Below are 26,034 nucleotides of genomic sequence, written 5' to 3'. Positions count from 1 at the left end.
CATGGCTCATTCGTATTGGTTGCATTTTTAGCACATTTAATCAGCCAACATCCAAAAGTAGATTGAAATATATATATATATATATATATATATATATATATATATATATATATATATTCAATAATTTTAATGACTTAAAACACTGAAATAATTAAGAATAAGAGTTTAATAAGGACACAACTAGTTTCATTGATAAGCCAACTTCATCAGGTGTTAAAGCACAAAGGTAAATACAAAAACACTGACAGAAACATTACACACTAACAACAACAGAGCTGTCAAAAACTGTAGTTAAGTATGAATTGGAGTCTGTGCTTCAGTTCTAGCTACATTTATATGCGTGCATGTAATCTCGGAAACATGCCAGTACTCAATAGCAGAGATATGAGAGTCTGGTAAATTGTAACTAAGGTTGCTATTCATGTGGGTAGAATCGAGGGCAATTTTGTTTGACTCCAGGATACGTCTTTCAAGTTAATCGTAACATTTGTGAATATTAGAAGTTTGATTCTAGTCTATTTGGTGTTGGCGGCCTTCATCAGAGCTCACAGAGAATAAGACATGGCTTGTGAGGGCACTGGCTCAGATTCTATTATAAGAGATGCCTCTTTTGTGCTCTTCAAGATGGAGAAAAAAGGATTTATCAGTTTGTCCATAATAAGGTTTACCACAACTACAAATAATTCTATCCATTCCTCGGAACTGAAGTAGTAGACAAGAGTAGACAGAATTATTTGTCTAATCCTGTCTACTACTTCAGTTCCCAGGAGTAGACAGAATTATTTGTAGTTGTGTCTACTCCTTGGGAACTGAAGATGATGCTTTTCTTTAGGCTGACTAAGGATAGATCGGAGTTTCGGTAAAGTAGAGAAGCACGTTTTGATGTTGAACTTTTTAAATTCATGCCAGTTTGGGGGAGAGGGAACTAACGTAACCTATGGATGTGCAAGCTCTGGAGGTAGTAGAATCTTCATTGGTTTGTTGACAACGGTGAAATAGAAGTTTCTCAATACTTTTTGGAGAGAAACCATTATTGATAAAGGTCCTTTTGAAGAAATTAAGTTCATTTTGCAATCTACATCATCTGATAATAAAGATCTGGCCCGATGCGCAAGAGTAAATATAATGCCATATTTCTGTGGAGGGTAGTGGTGAGAGGATGCCTGAAGGTTATGTGTTGGTTTCCTGAAGATTGAAATTTTAATATTATCAGTACTCGTGGTTAGGTTCATGTCTAAAAAAGAAAGAGAATTGTTAACTTCTCGCTCAGAGGTGAATTTGATATTGTGATGAAAGTTGTTTAAATGATCCAAGAAAACTTTGAGGTTATCTGGGCCGTGTTCCCATATAAGTAAAACATCGCCAATGTAATGGAGGCAGATTTTAGGTTTCAGCTTGGCCAAACAAATTGCTTTTTCTTCCAAATATTCGAGAAATATGCTTGCTAGCACTGTGAAAAGTGGACTACTCATGGCTAGTCCGATGTTTTATTATTTGTAGATCTTGTCTTCGAATCTGAAATAGTCTGAGTCGACACAATCAGTAAGTAGAGCAAAGAACTTCTTCAAAGAGTGAGGATGAAATTGAGTCCCTTGGAAAGAACACTTTCTTCAACCGTTGTGACGATATGTAAAGATTTATTTACAACTACTTTTTTAAAAACCAGGGAAGCATAAGTTGAGGAGAAATGTTCCTGTGCCTGTCTGAGAGAATCGAACTTTCCGATAAGTTTAAATTTGTTTATGTTTTGGATTCTTGAAGCTAAAAGTGCGCTGATTTCTTTCGTGTTGTTCCATGATAATATATATTGTCTAAAGAAACCTCTAAGCGGTTTTCTAGTGAACTTTTCTTGGTGATACTTAAACTGTGTTTGGTATCTACAATCCGTTCCGGTAGAAGTTCTAGTTTTGCCTTATGGTAAATTCTATGTGCCCAAGCTGTTTTGATAGATTCTTTGAAATCAAGAAAACTAGGTATAATAGAAAAGTTCACTAGAAAACTGCTTAGAGGCTTCCTTAGACAATATGTCATGGAACGACATAAAAGAAATAAGTGCAGTTTTATCTTCAAGAATCCAAAACATAAACAAATTTAAACTTATCAGAAAGTTCGATTCTCTCAGACGTGCACAGGAACGCTTATGCTTCCCTGATTTTTAAAAAAGTAGTTATAAATAAATCTTCACATATCCTCACAACAGTGGAAGAAAGCGTTCTTGCCAAGGGACTCAAATTTGACCTCTCTCCTACATCCATTCCTAAAGAACTTTTTTCTAACTAAAACAAAAAAAGTTGCCTCCTTACTTCCAAACGAAGAAGTAAACCTACTACAGATGGAAGCTATTTTCACAATTAATAATGTAAAACCACTTTCTGACAACATTTCCCTAGTGAAAGACTAGCCATTAAAAAACTGAGAACAAAGATACTATCATCCTTCCAGCTAATAAAGGAAATGCCACAGTCATTCTAAATAAAACAGACTACCGCCATAAAATTCTTGAGTTATTAGAGGCAGATACTTACTCTGAACTTAATAGGGACCGCACAAGAGAGTTACATAATAGGACCAACAATCTTCTAAAATAAACTTCGAAATTACCAAGGAATATCCGCCTTTCGCTCAGATCCGTTCATCCTCTTATACCACAGTTGTAAGACCTTCCTAAGATTCACAAAATAAATACTCCCTTAAGACCCATAGTCGAAGGCATCAACTTGCCCATATACAACTTATCTAAATATCTCTCCTCTTCCTTAAAACACCTCACAGGTAAATCCTCTTTCCAAGATCAAAAACCTCAAACTGAACAAATCAGACATGATGGTAAGCTTCGATGTAGTTTGCGTTTTACCAATGTACCAACCCAGGAGGTTCTCACTCTTCTCAAGAACAAATTATCAAAGAAGTTCTCCACTCTACTTACTAACTGTGTCAACTTGGGCTACTTTTAGGTTCAAAGACAAGATCTACAAACAAAATACCGGACTAGCCATGGAGAGTCCGTTTTCCCTGGTGCTAGCAAACATATTTCTCTTGGAAGAAAAAGCAATTTGTTTGGCCATGCTGAAACCTAAAATCTGGCTCCGTTATAATGACTGTTTTTCATCAATATAACCTCAAAGTTTTCTTGGATCATTTAAATAACTTTCATTACAACATCAAATTCACCTCTGAGCTAGAAGTTAATAATTGTCTTTCTTTTTTAGACATGAACCTAACCAGGAGTACTGATAATATTAAAATTTCAATCTTCAGGAAACCAACACATAACCTTCAGGAGTCCTCTCACCACTATCCTCCACAGAAATATGGCATTATATTTACTCTTGCACATCAGGCCAGATCTTTATTATCAGACAACGTAGAGTTGCAAAATGAACTTAATTTCCTCAAAAGGACCTTTATCAATAATGGTTTCTCTCCAAAAAGTATTGAGAAACTTCTATTTCACCATCGTCAACAAACCAATGAAGATTCTACTACCCCCAGAGCTTACATCTCCATACATTACATTAGTTCCCTCTCCCCCAAATTGGCAAGAATTTTAAAAAAGTTCAATATCAAAACATGTTTCTCTATTTTACCGAAACTCCGATCTATCCTTAGTCAGCCTAAAGAAAAATATCACCATCTTCAGTTCCCAGGAGTATACAGAATTATTTGTAGTTGTGGTAAACCTTATTATGGACAAATTGATAAATCGTTCTTTCTCCATCTTGAAGAGTACAAAAGAGCCATCTCTTATAATAGAATCCAAGCCAGTGCCCTCGCCAGCCACACCTTGTTCTCTGTAAACTCTGATGAAGACTGCCAGCACCAAATAGACTGGAATCAAACTTCTAATATTCACAAATGTTACGATGAACTTGAAAGACGTATCCTGAAGTCAAACAAAATTGCCCTTGATTCTACCCACATGAATAGCAACCTTAGTTACAATTTACCATACTCGCATATGTCCGCTATTCAGTACTGGCATTCTCGCAAGATTACATGCATGCATATAAATGTAGCTAGAACTGAAACAGGGACTCCGATTCAAACTTAACTACAGTTTTTGATAGCTCTGTTGTTGTTAGTGTGTAATGTTTCTGTCAGTGTTTTTGCATATACCTTTGTGCTTTAACACCTGATGAAGTTGGCTTACCAACGAAACTAATTGTGTCCTTATTAAACTTTTATTCTTAATTATCTCATTTTAAGTCATTAAAATTATTGAACATGTTCATAAATTGAGTCAATCTGCATACAAATAAATAAATAAATATATATAGAAAGAAACTGTCTTGCCTTCCTAGATATATTAGTTACACAACTATCAACTAGTTGACTTATCCTTTACTGTTTATATGAATCCAACACACACACACAGACACACACACACACATGAAGGTACTTACATTAGCATTCACACCACACATCTGAATGGTTTGGTATCCTCATTACACTTACACACAGAATCAGGGCTATTTGTTCTGACAACAAAGCCCTTACCATAGAAGACTTATCTTTCAGACACTTTTTTATCAAATGGCTACAGCACCTACAAAAGAGTTGATGAACTGACTATACATGCAAATTATATAAAGAAAAATAAAGTATTTAATATAAAATGACGATGAGTATCTCACAACATTATAAGAGGAATACACAAAAAAAAAACAGACAGTTATGTGAAATGAGAACAGAATTTCAACAGATGTTAAAGAGTGCTTCTGTTCTACTGCTCTCAGGCCAATTACATGATACTATTACAAACCCATGGGGAAACTATATAAACATCAGCACAGCAATAATTATACTTAGCCAATGGGTAAAGGAGCACAATAAAAGTACAGAGACAGCTAAAAAAGAAAAATTTAGTAAATTAAGAATAAAGTTCATATTTTTACATACCTATAATGAGCCATGTTTACCCATTGGTAAACATGGCTCATTTACCCATTGGCTATATGTGTTTATTGCTGTGTTAATTATTACAATTTCTGATTGTTTCTAATAGTATCACATAACTGACTAGAGAGCAGATAAACAGAAACACTCTATAATATCAGTTTTCATTTCATTCTCGGTTCAAGCAACAGTCCATTTTTTTTTTTTTTTAATATATATTCACTCTGTTGATATGATGAGATGCTTATCACAAAATATAAGTATTTTATATTAAATGCTTTACTTTTCTTTACCTAATTTACATATAGTCTGTTCATGTCTATCAATTATATTAATATTAGTAATCACCTATAAAAGATAGACAATATTGCACTCCTCCCCATCCACACACAAAACTGTACCAAGACTATCTCATCTTCTATATCCAGGGTACATCTGAAAAAATGGGTAAACTCTTCATAAATATAATCTTCTTGACACTTTCAAACCTTACATCCAACTAACAATCTTCATTTTCCAAAAGATCAGCCTGATCCTATTGCCCATCTTTCAGTATTTATAAGATTTCTTGTGTCAGGCATCTTAGCCTACTTTAAACATACTGGTAGATCTGTTAATAAATGCCATGAAGAGCATAAGAACTACATTTGCAGTTACTTGTATAACAAGTCAGGACAGACAGACTATTCTCTGTGTACTCTTTTATAAAGGATTAATATGAAAAAATAACAGCATTTCAAAAAGCCACAAAATAAATCTCTATAAAATCATTATTATACCTACAGCAATATATGAAGCTGAGACTGGACACTCAAATCAGAAATGAAATGCTTAAAAATATATGAATCACTGGTTAGAACAAAAAAAAAAATGAGTAAGTCAAACACAAATTAAACTATAGAGAAGATATCATAGCTATAATTCTTATACAGTAATTAAGAAACTATTATATTTACGGCTATTTTGCCTGCTTCTGTTTAGGAGTGCCCGTTTAAATGTCATTGGCTTTTTACTCATGGATTCTTAGGGCATTGTAGATGTGTATTTAACAACAAATATATGTATAAAGGAAGAGAAATTTACACATACCTTTTTGCTGGGTGTTGCCTGTCTTCTTTCTGCAGTGCGCAAACTACTGCAGTTATGGTGTTTTGAAAGGAAGTGTGTGGGGGTGGGGTAGGTCTTAGGCAATGTGGGAGAATTAAAATAGAAAAAACCTTAAGTATAAAGAGCTAATAAGCTTCATTTAGGCAATGAAAACATTACTTAAATTAAGGGGATATTAAATCCCACATAGTTTTAAAACCAAATAAGAAACTCAAAGATTGGAATCAGAGAGTTTCTTGCCGAATATAGTAAACTATAAAGTATCGGCGACACTAGCGTTAGCCAATGCAAGTGATCCTAGTACATAGTACAATACCGGGCAACTCGTTGCAAAGGTGGAAGAAATCAGATCGCTATTCTTAGGTATTTTCCATAATGTAAAAACACATTTCCTAGGAAATGTATGCTGTTATTACATTATGGAGGGAGGTCACTACCCAGACCGGTTTCAGCCTTTTTTGAGGCTTCATCAGTGAGTAGCTAGACCTAATACCAAATTATCCCCTTAATTTAAGTAATGTTTTCATTGCCAAAATGAAGCTTATTAGCTCTTTATACTTAAGTAACTTAATGGTTGCACCTGTTTGGATAACTCGTTCGCAGAGTACATAAGTTCTTTTTGCTATACACTTTGGTATTAGGTCTAGCTACTCACTGATGAAGCCTCAGAAAAAGGCTGAAAACCGGTCTGGGTAGTGACCTCCCTCCATAATGTAATAACAGCATACATTTCCTAGGAAATGTGTTTTTACATTATGGAAAATACCTAAGAATAGCGATCTGAACTTCCTCCACCTTTGCAACGAGTTGCCCGGTATTGTACTAGGATCACTTGCATTGGCTAACGCTAGTGTCGCCGATACTTTATAGTTTACTATATTCGGCAAGAAACTCTCTGATTCCAATCTTTGAGTTTCTTATTCGGTTTTAAAACTATGTGGGATTTAATATCCCCTTAATTTAAGTAATGTTTTCATTGCCGAAATGAAGCTTATTAGCTCTTTATACTTAAGTAACTTAATGGTTGCACCTGTTTGGATAACTCGTTCGCAGAGTACATAAGTTCTTTTCGCTATACACTTTGGTATTAGGTCTAGCTACTCACTGATGAAGCCTCAAAAAAGGCTGAAACCGGTCTGGGTAGTGACCTCCCTCCATAATGTAATAACAGCATACATTTCCTAGGAAATGTGTTTTTACATTATGGAAAATACCTAAGAATAGCGATCTGAACTTCCTCCACCTTTGCAACGAGTTGCCCGGTATTGTACTATGTACTAGGATCACTTGCATTGGCTAACGCTAGTGTCGCCGATACTTTATAGTTTACTATATTCGGCAAGAAACTCTCTGATTCCAATCTTTGAGTTTCTTATTCGGTTTTAAAACTATGTGGGATTTAATATCCCCTTAATTTAAGTAATAGAAAAAACCTGTTTTTTTGTGTATAATATATATATATATATATATATTATATTATATTATTTGGGGTGGGCAGAGCGTCTTTTTTATATAGAGTGGGAAAGGGTGAAATTTGTTGAAAACAACAACTGATTTTTTATGGGGGGTTGTGGGAAAAGGAGGTTGATGGGGTGCGGTCCGTTTCGACAATGCTTGGTCGTCGTCTGAACTCATGGAGGAAGTGGATGCTAAGGTCAGGTCGGTTTGGTGTTTCTGCCTTTGAAGTGTTTGTGTTATCGCCTATTGGTCGGGGTTGTGACCTCAATTTTACTTGTGAAGTTTCCATACCTTGGAGATTATGTAGGGCCGGTGGATGTTGATAGAGTTCGCGTCACATTTTATGGCTATTGCTTCCGATATTCTAAGCACTGTTTCATTGTCTTGTCTGTCTATTATGATGGCCTTGTCGATTTGTAGGGTATGTTTTTGTTCAAGGACATGAACAGCTATTTCTGTTTTCCCTGTGCTTTGTATTCGATTTTTCTTTTTGATGTTGCGTTTTTTAGTGTTTAAATGTTCTGAAATAGGGATGTTACAATCACGGAAAAGTTCTTGTAGTCTAGCCCATAAAGACCTGATGGTGGAACCTGTGTAGGTGATATCACAGTCTTTTTAGCAGGGAAATTTATAGACTACGTTGTGGCGTTCAAATCTTTCTTTTCAAATCTTCCGTAATTAAGAAAGTTTGGACACCCTAGAAAATGTCTTTTCAAAGATTACCAAATATAGTCTTGAATGGAATCACTGGGTAAAGCCAATCAAGAGGGGAGACCAAGAAAAACATGGCTACAGTCTTTGAAGGGAAGGTCTCACAATTATTGGGCTTCAGAGAGACAACAGAAATAGCCAGAGGTAGAACCAGATGGCAAAGATTTGTTCATAGGGGGACTCAATCAATCATCAGATAAATGAGAGAGAAGAAAGGATTAAATGTAAGAAGATAACTATGCAGTGACAACAAAGTCACTGCAGTTTTGAAAAACTGTTTTTAGAATTAGCATCGGTTATGACATACTCCATTAACCTCAGTAACTATGCCTGCATCAATCTGAATAAGATCCAGAAGATGCGGAGGCTCCCTGGATTCTGTTCTAATATATAATAAATGGCAGGCCTCCCTTTATACACACATCCCTAGGGAATGTCAGAAGTATATTTGGATATCAGTTGCCTCTGTGTTTGGTGCATCACAAACGCTGCATTGCAACTACTGATAACATGCCCAATAGCTCAGTGCTTCCATTTTTTTATTTTTTGTACATTATTTGTAATATTAGGTAGCATTTTGAAATGCTTTTTGCGAGCTACCTTGTATTCCTTTTCCAGATATAAAGAAACTTATGCACAGATCCTTGTTATATTCCCGTGATTTCTATACCATTTGATGTAAAGTGAAAATCTGATCTTGATAACCTCTATTAAGCCTGAACCAAGCTGGTTCTGCTCCAAGTTTCTATTCCAAATTTTTCTTAGCTTTTTTAAAATATGCTTGCATAAATCTTACCTGAAATGCTTAGTAGAGATATTCCCTTGTAAGTCTCCCATTCCACTTTAATCTCTTTTTTATAGATGGCAACTATAAGAGTTCTACTCTAATCTTCTGGAATTCAATCTTATGAATTATGCAGTATAGCCACCACTGCAAAACATTTATACCTCCATATTTGAGCATTTCTTGTAGAATATCATCTACAAGAAATGCTCTAGCTGCCTTTCTACATTTCAGGCTTTTGATAGCTTTCTCTACCTTGGGTATTGATATGTGCTCCTGCTTGCTTCCTCTTGAATATTTAGTAGCTGCCTTTCTACATTTCAGGCTTTTGATAGCTTTTTCAAAGTATAGAGAATGAGAGAACAAGTGTGCAATACAAACAGGGAGATTCTGAGTGGAGAGGGGAACACTATGTAAAAAATTGATGTTGAAAGTTTATTTTTCACTTGGTTAGAGTATAATAAATTTAGTTTAATCCTTTATCCAAGTGTGAGCAAACAAAGTTTGTGCCTGAGAGTATCTTCAGGACTGGGGTAAGGTGATACAACACTAGGGCAACTCGTTGCAAAGGTGGAGCAAGCTACCAACACTCCTGTCTCGGTATCTCCTATAATGCAAAACACATCTCCTTGCGGATATGTCTAATGTTATGCATTAAGGGAAGGGCCACTACCCAGACTAGTTTCGACCTTTATTGAGGTCTCTTCAGTGGGAGCCAGGATACCAGGCAGAAGCATTCGCAGGTCATCTCTACCTATAGGAGTTGCCAAATGGTGTGCCACCCTTTTTTAATAAATTACTCTGGATTTAGAGAAAGATGTTGAAAGTTTATTTTTCACTTGGTTAGAGTATAATAAATTTAGTTTAATCCTTTATCCAAGTGTGAGCAAACAAAGTTTGTGCCTGAGAGTATCTTCAGGACTGGGGTAAGGTGATACAATACTGGGGTAAGGTGTATTACCTTACCCCAGTCCTGAAGATACTCTCAGGCGCAAACTTTGTTTGCTCACACTTGGATAAAGGATTAAACTAAATTTATTATACTATGTAAGAAAGGTTGATGCTCCAAGAGGATGTGAATGCATGTGTAGACAAAAAGGGAAGGAGATGAACTGGGATCAAGGGAAAACAGTTAGATTTGAAGAAGATTCTAAGACGAACATGGAGAAAAACTAATGGCTCAAGTTAAGTAAGGAGAAGTCACATCAAGTAAGTGGTATCAGTGAAACTTGTTATAGATCCAGGAACAGGCTGTTATGTTTGTATACAAGTGTAAGAAATAAGGCAAATCAAATGGCTGCATTCTGCATTGATTGAGTCTGTTTACCCAAAAATTATTGGAATAAGTGACATGGTTGGATGAGGATGACATCCTCAGAGGAATAGAGATGGAAGGTCATGATGTATTTCATAAAGACAAAAAGGGTAATAAAAAGGGGGGGGAGTGCTATTGATGATAGAGAAAGAGTTATGTCCATACAAGTTAGAGATGCAAGAGGGAAATAGTGGCAGTGGTTTTGAGGAAGTATGATGTGAGATGGAGGTGAATAGAATGAAATACTTAGATGTTTTTATAGACCTAGTAATGTGGATAGTAGTGACAATGAAATGTATAATCAAATTAGCCAAGCAAAAAAAAAAGTATGATCATTATGGGCAATTTTAATTATGGCAATATAGACTGGGATGATGACATATCAACTAGAAGTAAATAAAATGAGTTTATCAAGTTTTTGAGGGACAACTACCTCAGGTAGTATGCAACAGGTGGCACACAAGGATTATGGGTCCTGGATTTGATCATCTCATGAGAGGATGTTATTATAAATGAGATGTCAAATCACCTCCAGTTGGTGAGAGTGACCATGAAGTGATTACCTGAGTGGTTGCCAGCGGTGTGAGGATCTCTGCGAGGAAAGGATATATGTGAAACATAAGGCTGGTGATTATGAGAAGCTCAGGAGACAGCTTGAAGGTATAGCATGGAATGAATTGCTTGATAAGGGTAGCAAAAATGCAGTATGAGTAGCAGTTAGTTAAAGTGGCCAAAAAAAATCCTAAGGAGTTTTTAGATATATGGGCAGTAGAAGAAAGAATGATTATAGTAAGATGGGATTGATTGGTGAAAACGGAGAAATGATAACTGCTGCAGAGGACAGAGTCGAGATATTTAATGAGCAGTTCATAAAGGTCTTTCATTCTTGTGAATGAGACATAATGGAGAGTTTGAGAGCAGTTGATTATGAGGAGGAGAGACTGATTATAAGTGAGCAAAGGATATATGGGGAATTGCACAAATTTGATGTTAATAAGGCTGTGGGACTTATGTATCACCACATATTTTGAAGGACTGTGCCAGGAAGTTGGCATCTGCCATGACATTTGTTTAATATGAATCTTGCTCTGGGTCAAGTTCCAAAGGATTGGAAGGAAGGCAAAATTGTGTCATTTCACAAGGGAGGTAACAGAACTCAAGCATCAAATTATAGGCCCATCTGTATGTCAGTTGTTGTGGTTAAAGTGTTTGAGATCCTGCTTCTCACCAGCCTAGCTGGTGAGAAGCAGGATCCAGAACTGGGTTGACAACAGTAGTATTATCTTAGATGGACAGCATGGAATTGCTAAAGGGAGGTCATGTTTTAGTAATCTACTAACCTATTATAATAAGGTGATGGCTTCATTAGACAAAATAGATGGATACACGGTAGTATATTTTGATTTTGCGAAGCCTTTTGATAGAATACTGCATGATAAGTTGTGTATGGGGGGGGAATATCCTGAGTGGTATGCCTCAGGAGTCTGTTTTAGGGCTATTGCTGTTTAATCTGTATGTTAATGATATTGGGGAAGATTTGGATGGAAATATTTAGTTGTTTGCAGATGATGCAAAGTTGAGACAAACTATAATTGAATATAGATGTTCTGGCCTTACAAGAAGACTTGAATAGATTGAGTGGATGGACATGGAAGTGGGAATGCCAATTCAATGTTGCAAAATGTTAGGTTTTAAAATTTGGCAAACAAAGATAGGAAGTAGAATTCATGCTTGGTGGTGATATATTGTTAGAGGTGGAGGACACACTACTAAAATTGTGAGAGCAACACAACGAATTCTAGGAATGGTGAGGAGACATTGACATCATCATCATCAAATTCCTGCCATGTACCCTCAAGGGGTGTACAGGATATGAAAGTACTACATGAAAAAAATTACATCATTATTAATTTCCTACCTACAATTTTCCTCCAAATCAGTCTGTTACTTGCCAACACTCCAATATTATCAGCTCTTATATTTCTATCGTCTAAAAGCACTTTGTACCGTATCAATCCACCTATATCTTGGTCTTCCTCTCGGTCGTTTTCCTGCCAACCTGGCAGAGAACACTTGTTTTGCTAATCTTTCCTCGCCCATTCTGTTTAAGTGACCATACCACCTGAGATTAGCTCTGCTAACGCATTCCTGGATGCTGACAATGTCAAGTTCTTTCCTAATATCCTCGTTTTTAATATGATACTGCCATTGATGCCACCTGTTCATGCCTATAATCTTTCACAGGACTCTCATATCTGAAGTCTCTAGTCTTTGGTCAAGTGTTTTACTTCTGACCCAGCTCTCAGATCCATAAGTTAAAACTGGTTTGAACACTGTCTTGTATACAGCTAATTTAGTGTTCCGACTAATTTCTCTCTTATTCCATATGAATTTATTCAATTGACTTCCCACCATACCAGCTTTGCTGATTCTGTTGTCTATTTCTATATTTAATTTACCATCTTCAGTAAAAATCTTGCCTAAATAGCTAAAATGTTTTACTTGTTCCACAGGTTCTCCATTCACAACACAGTTGACATTTTCAATGATTCTGCCTATTTTCATTGTCTTTGTCTTTTTATTGCTGACCTTCATACCATATCTATTACAAAAGTTATTCAATTTAGTCAGCGAATCTTGCAGACTTTAGCAGATTTATTTAGAAGTATAACATCATTCACATAAAGCAAGAAGCTGACATTAACATTTCCAATTTTGATATCAGGTTTAATATCACTTTCCTTCATAATGTAATCCATATAGATAATGAATAACAGAGGGGATAATGTACATCCTTGTCTCACACCAGATTTAACATTAAACCATCTTCCTGTACTTCCTTCAATTCTAACTGCTGACTTACAACTCAAATAAAGACTAAGTATTACTTGATATAATGTCCCATTGACACCATATAACTGCAGAGTATTGAATAGCTTCTCTCTTGGCACCTTGTCATATGCCTTTTCCAGATCGACAAAACTTAAATACAGATCTTTGTTATATTCCCATGCTTTCTCGACTATTTGTCGTAAAGTGAAGATCTGATCCTGACAGCCTCTATTTGGCCTGAATCCAGCTTGTTCTTCACCAAGCTTTTCTTCCACAATTCTTCTCAACCGTTTCTCAAGTATACTTGCATAGATCTTGCCAGGAACACTCAGTAGGGAAATACCTCTGTAATTCTCACATGCAGTTTTATTTCCCTTTTTATATATGGGTACTATGAGAGCTCTACTCCAATCATCGGGAATTCGTCCCTCCGTCCAGGCTTTCTGAGCTATGCAGTGCAGCCACTGTAAGACTCTTATACCACCATACTTCAGCATTTCTGGTCGAATATCATCTACTCCTGCTGCCTTTCCACATTTCAAGCCTTTGATGGCTTTTTCTACTTCAAGTATGGATATGTATTCCTGACTGCATGCCTGGTCAGTGTTTTTTACTACTGTGCTGTCATCACTGCTTGTTTCATTTAACAGTTTTTCAAAGTAATTACTCCATACTTCAAGGATATCTTTTTCTCCCGTTTTCATGTCACCTGTATCATCTCTAATTCCTTTTATAGCACTCTTTCCTCCATTCTTAAGCTTCTTCAACAACCTCCAGAATATTTTGCCACCTTCTTGATATTTATTTTCTATATTCTTGCCAAAGTCCTCCCATGACTTTTGTTTAGCTAGTTTTACACAGTGTTTAGCATTCTTGCATTTGTCTCTATATTCTCTAAGAGCACAAGCTGACTTATTTGACAGGAACTTTTGGTATGCTTTCTTCTTTTCCTTCACTGCCTCTTTAACCTCCTGTATTCACCAGAGAGTTCTGATTTTTTTTATCCTTACAAACAACCTCACCACATGCCTCTCTGGCAGAATCAATCAATGTTTTCTTCAGAGTTTGCCAATGAATCTCCAAGGTTTGATTCCTGTTCTCAAAGGAGAACAGGAATCAGGTGAGGAGACATTGACTTGTAGAAATAATGAGATTCTTTTTCACTGTGTAAGGCCTTGATTAGGCTACATATGAATTACTGTGCACAGATTTGGCCGCCTGGTTTTCAAAAGGACGAATAGATGTTGCAAAGGATCCAGAGGTGATTGACTAAGGTATTTTTCTGATCTCTGAAATGTTAAATATGAGAAAAGGTTGAGAGAAGATGCAATTTAAGGTGATATGATAGAGACATACAAGTTGGTAAGTGGCATGTGTGTATGTGTGTGTGTGTGAGAGAGATGCCTGCAAACAAACCAGTGTTTTGCAATGGAAGTTGCTAAGTAAAAGCTTAGTGAATTGGGTGATATGCACTTTTATTATGAATGACAATGAAAATGCACATGAAATGCACATGAAGCAGAGAGGCTTGGAAATTACATACTCACTGATTGCATACATTCAAATGTTTGCTCATTTTATGATTAAATATGAGAAAAGGTTGAGAGAAGATGCAATTTAAGGTGATATGATAGAGACATACAAGTTGGTAAGTGGCATGTGTGTATGTGTGTGTGAGAGAGATGCCTGCAAACAAACCAGTGTTTTGCAATGGAAGTTGCTAAGTAAAAGCTTAGTGAATTGGGTGATATGTACTTTTATTATGAATGACAATGAAAATGCACATGAAATGCACATGAAGCAGAGAGGCTTGGAAATTACATACTCACTGATTGCATACATTCAAATGTTTGCTCATTTTCATCACTGCCTTTCTAAGGATGGCATATCAAGGTAAACCACAAAGTAAATTAGTGCAAGAAAAACAATAAATAACCATGAGAGCAACAAGGAAAAACATAATGCATCTAGCAACACAGAATCCATGCACTGGTACATGACAGATTGTAATAGAAGAGGAGGTCTCCTAAGGAGATGTAAGAAGTGTGCTGGATGAAAATCAGTTTTACTCCCACCATTTCCAGTAGATTCAAGTGACTACCAGAGAAAATTCATCATCAATGAGTATTCTGTCATTAGCTTCTACAAAAGTGTATACAGGGGACCAATGACTACTGTCTAGTACACTTTTCACAGAAAAGCAACATTCTCTCAAGGGTATTTTCAATCATCATAACAATCATATGTCAGCCAATCAAATTGCAAATGCAATTATTCATTCAAGATATTAACAGCAATTTCCATTAGCTGATATGAGCAGGCATCACTGAGAGATAGATTAATAGGGCTGCATGCTTCTCCAAACAGAATTACAGAACCTTTGTATTGTGACCTCTTGTAAACTTTGTGGAACACATCTTCCATAACATGACTGATGACCATCCCTTTGTGGGAAGTAAAAATGTGTTGACCATGCATCCTTAGGATTTGACAGTCAAATCCTAAGGGGATCTTAATCAAAGGTGGAGTGACAGAAATGAACCAACTACATAGCCTCCTCATCTGACTTAGTGTCGCTAGTCCCAATGCAAAATGTTCATAAACGAAAGAAATGCATTGAACATACAGGCACTGCTCTGCCATCAACTCATTTTGAAAGGGGAAAACCAATAGCTTCTATCCTTTCCAAAATCAATACAGTCCTATAGATCACAAAGTATCTGTTGCTAATCCTCACATTAAGAGGCACCTCAGGAAAAATCATATGCATAATTAAAAGGCATACATCAGACTTTCTTTGAAACACCAGATATTATTATTATTATCATTAAATGAGACCTCCAGGGACTGAGGGGGCTTATTGAAGGAGGCTACATACTACACGTACCAGCTATCATACTTATTCTTGACTTTATTCATAATGCTTGCATACCACATCCAATGGCAATCCATTCCAATAACGCACCATCCTATGAGAGAAAAATCTAGCTCACACCTTCTTGGTGGCATTCACTCTCAGCTTCCAAAGATGCCCTCTTGTCCTTTCCTTACCCTTCATAAATGAAAAATTCCATCAACTGAAACCCTGTGTGATCCTTTCAGAAGTTTGTAAGTCTCAATAATATCACTCCCTCTTTCTCCTGTTTATAATTCTCAATCTGTCTTCATAATTAGTATTCCACAATCCTAATGTCATTTTTAAGACTCTCCTTCACACTATCTCCACTGCATCAGAATCACAATGGAAACCAGGAGACCAGACATGAACACAATAGTCCAAGTGAGGTTTTATCAAGGCCTTGTAAAAAGGCAAAATGACATCCTTATCTTTACATATTAAAGTTCATTTCAACATTGCAATTATCTTTTGAGTTTACTTGCAATCTTTGCTACATGGCCCTGTACTTCAACTTGCTACCTACTAACACTCCAAGATCCCTAGCCTGATTAGCTTCTTCTAACATAATCTTGTCAATATAATAAGACATTGGATATCTAATCATGCCAAAGTACATGACTTAACATTTACTGACATCCATTTTCCCATGCCAACAATTCAAGCCTATCCAAATCATTCTACAAATACAGCATATCAGCAGCATTCCTGATTACCTATTTTTTGCATCATCAGCAAATAGCTGTATGTCACCTGTCAAATCCTCCTCAATATCATTATTGCAGAGATTAAATAACAGTGGATCAAGGACTGATCCTTATGGTACACCAGTAGTTAACTTAAATCTTACAGATTCTCATCCCCCGTATACCACTTTTTGATATCTGTCAGTCAGAATCCATGCTAATATTTTATAATCCAAACCCATATTTTACAATTTATGCAACAATCTTCCATGCTGTATTATTCTGTCAAAAGCCTTGGCAAAATCCAAAAGTCTTCCTGGTGTATCCATTCCCCTTGTCTAGTTCAATGGTAACATTATTATAAAATGTGAGCAAGTTGCTAAAACATGATCTCCCTTAGTAAACCCATGTTGTTCATTGCAAAGTAGAGATTCACTGTCAACCTATTTCTGAATGGGAGCCCTAAAACCCTTCCCCTTCCCCAAAGAAGTGCTCTTAAGTATTATTATATATATATATATTATTTTAGAAAAACCCAGGTTTTCAAATTTATTCTTCCCACCTTGCGTCAAACATTCTCCCACCCCTTTAACAGCAGCAATATGGAGAATGACGTCATCCTAGCAAGGTATGTACAAAATTTTCTTCCTCGATTATTCTGCTATAATTTCCTTTAAAATACACTTATAATGCCCTAAAAATTTGCTTGTGTAAAAAAGCCAATGTATTTAAAATAAGGGATGCTCCTAAACAAAAACAGGCGATAATAGCTGTAAAAGTAATAGTTTCAAGAGGAGTAACATGGGAATTTTCCCAGAAATAATACCTACGTTAAAATATTCTTGTGTTAACGTGTTTATAATTCTTAATTTAATGTCACAAGTGTCTCTCAAGAATAGAACAGTGGAGAGGATCCAGAGACAAGTGACTAAAACAATATCAGGACTTTGGAATGCTGACTATGGAGAGGGTTTGAAGAAATTTGAGTTGCACATGATGGAAAAGAGGTGATATGATAGAGACATTTAAGTTAGTGAGAGGATTTTATCAGATTAATAGAGATGGGATTATAAAAAAGAGTAGAAGGTGAGAGGGCAAGAACCAGATGCCTTCCCTGGAAATTATGTAAGGGTGTGGTGAAGAGTGTGAGGAGTGTGTAATTTTTTACACAGAGAATTATCAATGAACGGAAAGCATTACCAGAATGTGTTGTAAATGCCAGAACTTTAAGGATTTTAAGATTCAGTGTGATAAATATGTTGTCAGTTGAATGAACCTCCTGAAGTGAGTCTGCCAAATCCATGGAGGGTGTAATAATAATAATAATAATAATAATAACTGAGCCCACCCATTAACTTATTGAAATAAAGGTAAGGTTACTTATAAAATGCTACTAAAAGGAGAAGTTAGTTTTACTGTGATATACTCACCTAGCATCTGGATCAATACTGACCAAAGGCTTTACTTTTTCTTTTAGCACATCTAAAAATGTGTAAATGGAGCAAAATATATCAATCTGAAGACATTCAACAATCAACATTTTAAACTAACTTTAAATAATATCTATAAAATGGAAAACATACTAATTTTAACTCTTAGTTGTTGTTTTTTTCCTGAAAAATTTCATAAAGCTCTTAATATCTGATTATAAAGTTTAAAAAAGCAAAGCTTTTCTGGTAATGGAGCTGCTCATGTACTCCAACCTAAGCTAAAATAAAATTTGAACTAAATGAGATTTTTTATTAGAAAATTATTAATTTGATATAATTAATTGTTTTGACAACTACAAATGATCTGAAGGAAGAATATGGTACAAAGGAGGACATGAAAGAGACTGACAGTAACAAAAGAGAAGATTGAGAGTGTAATAATATTGAGTGTTGCTGCAGCATGAGATGAGTTGCAAAGAAGAGCAATAATTGCAAATAATTCAATGTGTAGATTGTGTAGAAGGAATAGAGTACAGTTAGATGGCCAAAAAGACTTATAAGCAATGGTAAGCTATAAGGGGCTCGCACGAGCTCTTTGTTAAATTTTTCTCAAATTTGCAAGCCCCTTGCACTTCTTGTTTACTTTTTCAAAAAAAAAAAAAAATTTCGAAACATATAAAGCAACAAACTCATACAGTAACCTAACAAAAATTAGTCTATTCGGCAGTGTACAGATTATTTGAAATTATTGTTTCAATTCCTCTATAATGAATGCGCCCAAGTTTGAAAATAAAATAAGTACATGCACTATCTTTACCCTTCTCCCTTCTGGTAGCCAATCAAATGTTTTATAAAAGATTATAAAAGATTTCATTTTTATTATATTTTGATAGTTAAAAAATGTTTTTCTTATGAAAGATAAATTAACACAGTTGATTATGTGCAAATATTTCATGTTTAGATGAAATATTTGTTTAAAAATGATAGCCTTTAGAGGTTGATTGTCCTCTGACATTTTTTGATTGGAATTTGTACCACAAGCTGTATTAATAAACGTTTTTGTGTGAAATACAGCTTTTTTTCTTTTTTTTGCTTGACGATGCGAGCCCTTTGTTAAAATTTCCATAGCTCACCACTGCTTATAAGTCAGATGATTTGCACTTAAATGAATCTAGTATCAGGAATTTAGAAAACGGCTTGCTGACTATGGTAGGTTTAGATCTGCAAAATCAGGGAAATTGGAGTTGTTAGGGAGGAAGCAAGTGAGGGAGCATGCATTATAATTCTTATGATTTTTGGTTTTTTTACATAATCCAAAAACCTTGATCTAGAGGCCAAAGGTAACTTTTTTTCCGAGCCACATCAAGCCTCCAATACACTGGGTGGGTGGTCTTCAACTGGGCAGTAAAATTCATCTCTCACCTAGAGACAATCATAAACATCCATGCCCATGGAAGGATCTAAACCAGCATCCTATTGGTTGGGGAGCAGACACACTAAGCACTTCGCCAACCAAATCAGGCACCCATAAAGCAAATGGATTGAAGAGAAAATCTTCAATCTGAGGTAAGAATGAGATTGTGAGTATAAAGCATAAGGATCAGGAACAAGAAGGAGGAATTTTTAGCATTGATTAGTTCCTATTGACACAAAGTATTGGTATTAGTGAGAAGTGGTTGACTAAATAATTACTGGCATAGAAAGTGAAGATTATAGTGTGTTTAGAGCAGATAGAGAAAATGGAATGGGGGAGGGGTATTACTGATAATATTAGATGTGTTGCAACCTGAAAGAGTGCTAGTCCAATGGGAAATCAGTAAAATGGAAAATGGTACTTTTGAGGTTGTCTGGCGAGAAATACAAGCTAACGTGGTAAATTATTTGGTTGACTACTGCTATAGGCCAGTAAAAGAAAGAGATGTAAGTGATATGCATCAGCAAATAAATTCAGTAAGTAGAGGGCAGGTAATTATTATGGGTGACTTTATGGGGATATAGATTAGAAGGAGGAAAGGTCATATGGACAGAAGGAAATGGAATTTATGCAGCTTCTTAGGGATATTTACCTAAGGCATCATGTAAAGGAAGGTACGAGGAGATCAAGAATGTTGGACCTTGTGATTACATCTGAGAGTTTGGGTTCAACTAAGATGGATATATTGCTAATAATCAGTGAGAGCGATATTTTAGTTTTGACCTGGGAGATGGTTAAGTATGTGGAATTTTCAGTAAAGAAGGGTTTGATGTGGAATTACAAAGCTAGCTACAAAAAACTTAGAAAATTGCTTGGAGTAGTACTATAGGAAGATATACTTCAGGGAATAGATGTTAATAGGCATGAGAAGTGGTAAAGGGATGTTTGAAAGAACAAGTAGTTAGTTGCAGAATCAACAAACTGAGAAATGAATGGATGAGTTACAGCATTAAGCAGGAGTTGAAAAGAATGATATGAAGATATTCATAGATATAGGTGACCAGCAAGCCCTTGAACAGTATAACAGGTCAGAAGAGTGACTAGTATGGTAAGTAAGGCAAAATCAGAGTATGAGAGAAGATTAGCTGAATGAGCCAAGAGTAATCCGAAAGAGCTCTTTCAGTATGTTGTAAGCAAAAGAAAGATGACCACTGCAGAATGATTTTGAAGAATGTAGATGGTATAGAAGTGACTGAAGTAGTTGAATTATTGAGAAATCATTTTGCAAGTATGTGTCATCCAATTGATGATATTACAGTAATAGATATGACAGGGATTAATTAAGAATAGAGAAGGAAGGTGAGGTTAGGTTAGGTGAGGTTAGGATATTACAGACTCTGAATGTCAATACTGCTATGGGTTTGGACAAGATATCGGCTTGTGCATTATGAAAAGATTCTAGGGATTAAGTAGTCCCTATGACAAGTTGGTCAATCTGATTCTCAGCTCATGTAGAGTCCCCACAGAATGGAAATATGTAAAAATAGTTCCATTGTATAAAGTTGGTTCCAAGACTGAAGCAGCTAATTACAGGCCAATTAACATTTCAGGAGTGGTTGGATAGGAATGGAACACTGTAAGGAATGCAACATGGCTTTGAGAAGGTAGGTCATCATACTTCAGTAACTTACTTTCTAAAATAAGGGTGACAGCTGAGTTGGATAAAGGTAATGTCAACATGGTCATACTGTTGGACTTCGCAAAGGTGTTTGATAGGAAACTGCATGGAATCCTGATACATATATTCCACCAAATGTCAAATGGGTATGGATATGAAGCTGGTGATGTGGATAAGAGAGTGATCAATGGAGAGATACCAACAAGTAGTTTATGAAGGTGCACAGTCCTGTTGGAAGGCCTGTGGAACGGTGAATTTCTTCATTAATGATATAGGAAATAATATGAGGGGAAATATTCAGTTTTGCAGATGATGCAAAATTAGGTAGAGCAATTCAACAAAGACAACAATGTTGATATTTTACAGAATGAGCAGAGAATGGATGCCAATTTAATGTGGCAAGGTGTAAAGTGGTGCATTTTGGAGTCAAAAAAGATTACCAGCTGTGTACTATCGTGATGGGCCTTTACTCCTGGAACTCGATGAAGCCAGAGATTTGGGGGTGCTGGTGGATAGGGAGTTGAAATTCAGAGGCATGGTACAAAGCAGCTAAAACAGCTCATAGGATTACCTGGTTATTGGGGAACATCCTGACATGCAGAGATAAAAGGTTACTATCCCTCTTTGATAAGGACTCATTTGGATTATTATCCACAGATATGATTGCCAGGGTTTCTTGGAGATATGGATGAGGTGGGATGGATTCAGAAGCAAGTAACTGACACAGGAAGTTAAAGAGGCAGTGAAGGAAAAGAAGAAAGCATATCAAAAGATATGCTTTCTTCTTTTCCTTCATTTCCTTTTCTTGCCAAAAGTCATGGGAGGACTTTGGCAAGAACATAGAAAATAAATATGAAGAAGGTGGCAAAATATTCTGGAGGTTGTTGAAGAAGCTTAGAAATGGAGGAAAGAGTGCTGTAAAAGGAATTAGAGATGATAAAGGTGACATGAAAACAGGAGAAAAAGAGATCCTTGAAATATGGAGTAATTACTTTGAAAAATTGCTAAATGAAACAAGCAATGATAGCACAGTGGTAAAAAACATTCAACAGGCATACAGTAAGGAATGCATATCCATACTCGAAGTAGAAAAAGCCATCAAAGGCTTGAAATGTGGAAAGGCAGCAGGAGTAGATGATATTCGACCAGAAATGCTGAAGTATGGTGGTATAAAAGTCTTAAAGTGGCTGCACTGCATAGTTCAGAAGGCCTGGACAGAGGGATGAATTCCCGATGATTGGAGTAGAGCTCTCATAGTACCCTTATATAAAAAGAGAAATAAAACTGAATGTAAGAATTACAGAGGTATTTCCCTACTGAGCCTGGTAAGATTTATGCAAGTATACTTGATAAACGGTTGAGAAGAATTGTGGAAGAAAAACATCGTGAAGAACAAGCTGGATTCAGGCCAAATAGAGTGTCAGGATCAGATCTTCACATTACGAAAAATAGCGGAGAAATAATGGGAATATAACAAAGATCGTATTTAAGTTTTGTCGATCTGGATAAGGCATATGACAAGGTGCAAAGAGAGAAGCTCTTCAATACACTACAGTTATACTGAGTCAATGGGGCATTATATCAAGCGATACTTAGTCTTTATTTGAGTTGTAAGTCAGCAGTTAGAATTGAAGGAAGTACAGGAAGATGGTTTAATGTTAAATCTGGTGTGAGAGAGGAATGTACATTATCCCCTCTGTTATTCATTATCTATATGGATCACATTATGAAGGAAAGTAGTATTAAACATGATATCAAAATTGGAGATGTTAATGTCAGCTCTTTGCATTATGTGGACAATGTTATACTTCTAAATAAATCCGTTACAAGTCTGCAAGATTCCCTGACTAAATTGAATAGCTGTTGTAATAGAAATGATTTGTCACCAATAACAAGACAAAGACAGTGAAAATAGGCAGAATCATTGAAAATGTCAACTGCGTTGTGAGAGAACCTGTGGAACAAGTAAAACATTTCACCTACTTAGGCACGATTTTTAGTGAAGATGGTAAATTAAGTATGGAAATAGACAACAGAATCAACAAAGCTGGTATGGTAGGAAGTCAATTGAATAAATTCATATGGAATAAGAGAGAAATTAGTCAGAACACTAAATTAGCTGTATACAAGACAGTGTTCAAACCAGTTTTAACTTATGGATCTGAGAGATAGGTCAGAAGTAAAACACTTTACCAAAGACTAGACACCGCAGATATGAGAGTCCTGAGAAAGATTAGAGGTGTGAAGAGATGGCATCAATGGCAATATCATATTAAGAACGAGGATATTAGGAAAGAACTTAACATTGTTAGAATCCAGGAATGCGTTAGCAGAGCTAATCTCAGGTGGTATGGTCACTTAAACAGAATGGGTGAGAAAAGATTAGCAAAACAAGCGTTCTCTGCCCGGTTGGCAGGAAAACAACCCAGAGGAAGACAAGGTATAGGTGGATTGATACGGTACAAAGTGCCTTAGACGATAGAAATATAAGATCTGATAATATTGGAGTCTTGACAAGTAACAGACTGATTTGGAGGAAAATTGTAGATAGGAAGTTAGTAATGATGTAAATTTTTCATGTAGTACTATCATATCCTGTACACCCCTTGAGGGTACATGGCAGAAATTTGATGACGATGATGATAATGATGGAGTCACTACTTCAAGATTTCTGAGTGCAAAAATTAAGAATAAGACGAATACAGCCAAAAGAGAAAAGAAAAGACGAAATGATTTCTTAGTGATTAATACAGTAGAAGAAAAGACTGCTGGAAGAGGAGAGAGAGAGAGAAAGAGAGAGCAAGATAAACATGTTAGCTAATTACGAAAAGCAGTAATAAATTAAGAAGTAGCGCTATAATAGATGGTGTACTATAATAGGTGACGGAATAGATGGTGGAGATAGTGTGCATAGCAAATTGATGAAATGAGTGGAAGGAGGGTAATTATTATGGGGGATTTCAACTATGGTAACATTGATTGGAAAGAGGAGAGGACACATGTGAGGAAGGAACTGGATTTTATCCAATTACTGAGGGATAACTATCTGAGACAGCATGTAATGGAAAATACTAGGGGTTCGAGAGTGCTTGACCTAGTAATAGCATCTGAGAATTTGACTGTAATGAATATGACCATGTTGCCACCTATTGGTGAGAATGTTCACAGGGTCTTGACCTGGGAGGTGGCTAAATGTGTGATATTTTCGATTTCACACATTGATTAAAACAGGGTACATGTGGAATTAAAGTGCTGGCAAGTATGACAAGCTGAGGATATTGCTTGGTTCAGTGCCATGGCATATAAAAGTGCAGGGGCTGGATGTTGATAGGGCGTGGGAAGTGGTCAGGGAGCATTTGCAGGAGATTATGGCTGACTGCATACCTAGAGTCTGAATAGTAAATCAAGTAGGGATTAAATGGATGAATAACACCATTAAACTTGAGTTGCAGAAAAAGAAACAACTGTGGAAGGAATTTAAGGAAAAAGGTGACCTGCAGGCAAACGAACGGTACAAAGCACAGGCCAGAAGGGTAATGAGTGTGGTGAGAAAAGCAAAAATGGATTATGAAAGGAAATTAGCCATGCAAGCTAAAGAGAATCCCAAACAGTTATTTCAATATGCTCTAGTAAAAGAAAAATTGTAAACAGCAGAATGATTTTAAGGAACGTCGATGGTAGGGAGGTCACTGAATCAGTCGATATAGTGGAATTACTGAGTGAGCACTTTGCAAGAGTATATCATCCAGGTGGTGACATTGAAGGAATGAAGGAACCATTAGTTTATACGGGAATTGTGGTGAAAGAAGTGGAGGTGAATAGTCTTTACAGAACCTTAATATGAATATATGGGATTTCGATGGTATATCAGCATGGGTCTTATGTGAAGCGGCTAAAGAATTGTCAGTGCCCTTGATCTTATTGTTCAATCTGAATCTCGGGTCTGGTTTAGTCCCGAAGGGGTGGAAAGAGGGGAAAATAGTTCCACTGCATAAAGGAGGATCCAAGATTATACTGACCGATCAGCATATCAGGAGTCGTTGTCAAGGTCTTGGAGAAAGTAGTCAAGGGGAAAAATACAGGAATGGATTGATGAAAATGAGATGCTGTTTGGGGGACAGCATGGTTTTGTGAAGGGAAGATCATGCCTCAGCAACTTGCTCAGGTTTTATAACACAGTGATGGCTGAACTGGATAAGGATAATGGGTTTACAGTTATACTGCTGGACCTGGCTAACCCCTTTGACAGGATACCACATGGAAGTCTAATCCGTAAACTTCAATATATGGGAATGGATATAGGGTTGGTGAGAGGGATAGGAGGGTGGTTGATGGAGAGATACCAGAGAGTAGTTTACTCAGGAGTAGAGTCCAAAACACAGCCTGTGACTAGTGATGTGCCGCAGGGTTCTGTTCTTGGACCGCTACTGTTTAATTTGTTCATTAACAATATAGGAAAGGATCTGAGAGGAACGGTTCGTTTGTTCGCTGATGATGCTAAGTTGGGTAGGGCAATAGTGAATGCAGAAGATGTCAAAATTTTGCAGGATGATTTGGATAGATTGGAGGTCTGGGCTAAAGAGAATGGATGTCAATTTAATGTGGCAAAATGTAAGGTTATGCATTTTGGGGTGAAAAAATTAGCAGCAATATATATCACATTGGAGGAACTGCACTCCAGGAGATTGATGAGGCCAGGAACTTGGGCGTGTTGGTGGATAGGGAGTTGAAGTTTAGGGGCAAGTCACAAAAGTGGCTAAATCAGCTCATCAAATCACTTGGATGCTGAAGAATACTTTGAACGAGCAGAAATAAGCAAGTTATTGT

At 36.4% G+C, this 26,034-nt stretch overlaps 1 protein-coding gene across 9 annotated transcripts in view; it reads right to left on the bottom strand.

Annotated features, from left to right (window-relative positions):
• The window catches only part of LOC150100469 (5'-AMP-activated protein kinase subunit gamma-1-like), an 855,293-nt gene that overhangs the window by 240,158 nt on the left and 589,101 nt on the right, over positions 1-26,034 (bottom strand). For all 9 annotated transcript variants that reach the window (XM_090402490.1, XM_090402487.1, XM_090402491.1 and 6 more), the window contains one exon: positions 18,116-18,167. In XM_090402490.1, coding sequence (XP_090258616.1) covers positions 18,116-18,167 — 52 coding nt within the window. The remainder of the gene's footprint in view (positions 1-18,115; positions 18,168-26,034) is intronic.

This window comes from Typopeltis vanoorti, chromosome 13, assembly GCF_054136105.1.
Source record: "Typopeltis vanoorti isolate ZY-2024b chromosome 13, IOZ_Tvanoo_1.0, whole genome shotgun sequence".
NCBI classification, from domain to species: Eukaryota; Metazoa; Arthropoda; class Arachnida; order Uropygi; family Thelyphonidae; genus Typopeltis; species Typopeltis vanoorti.
Note: the sequence above shows the minus strand (reverse complement) of the source record. Positions and strands in the feature narration are given on the sequence as shown.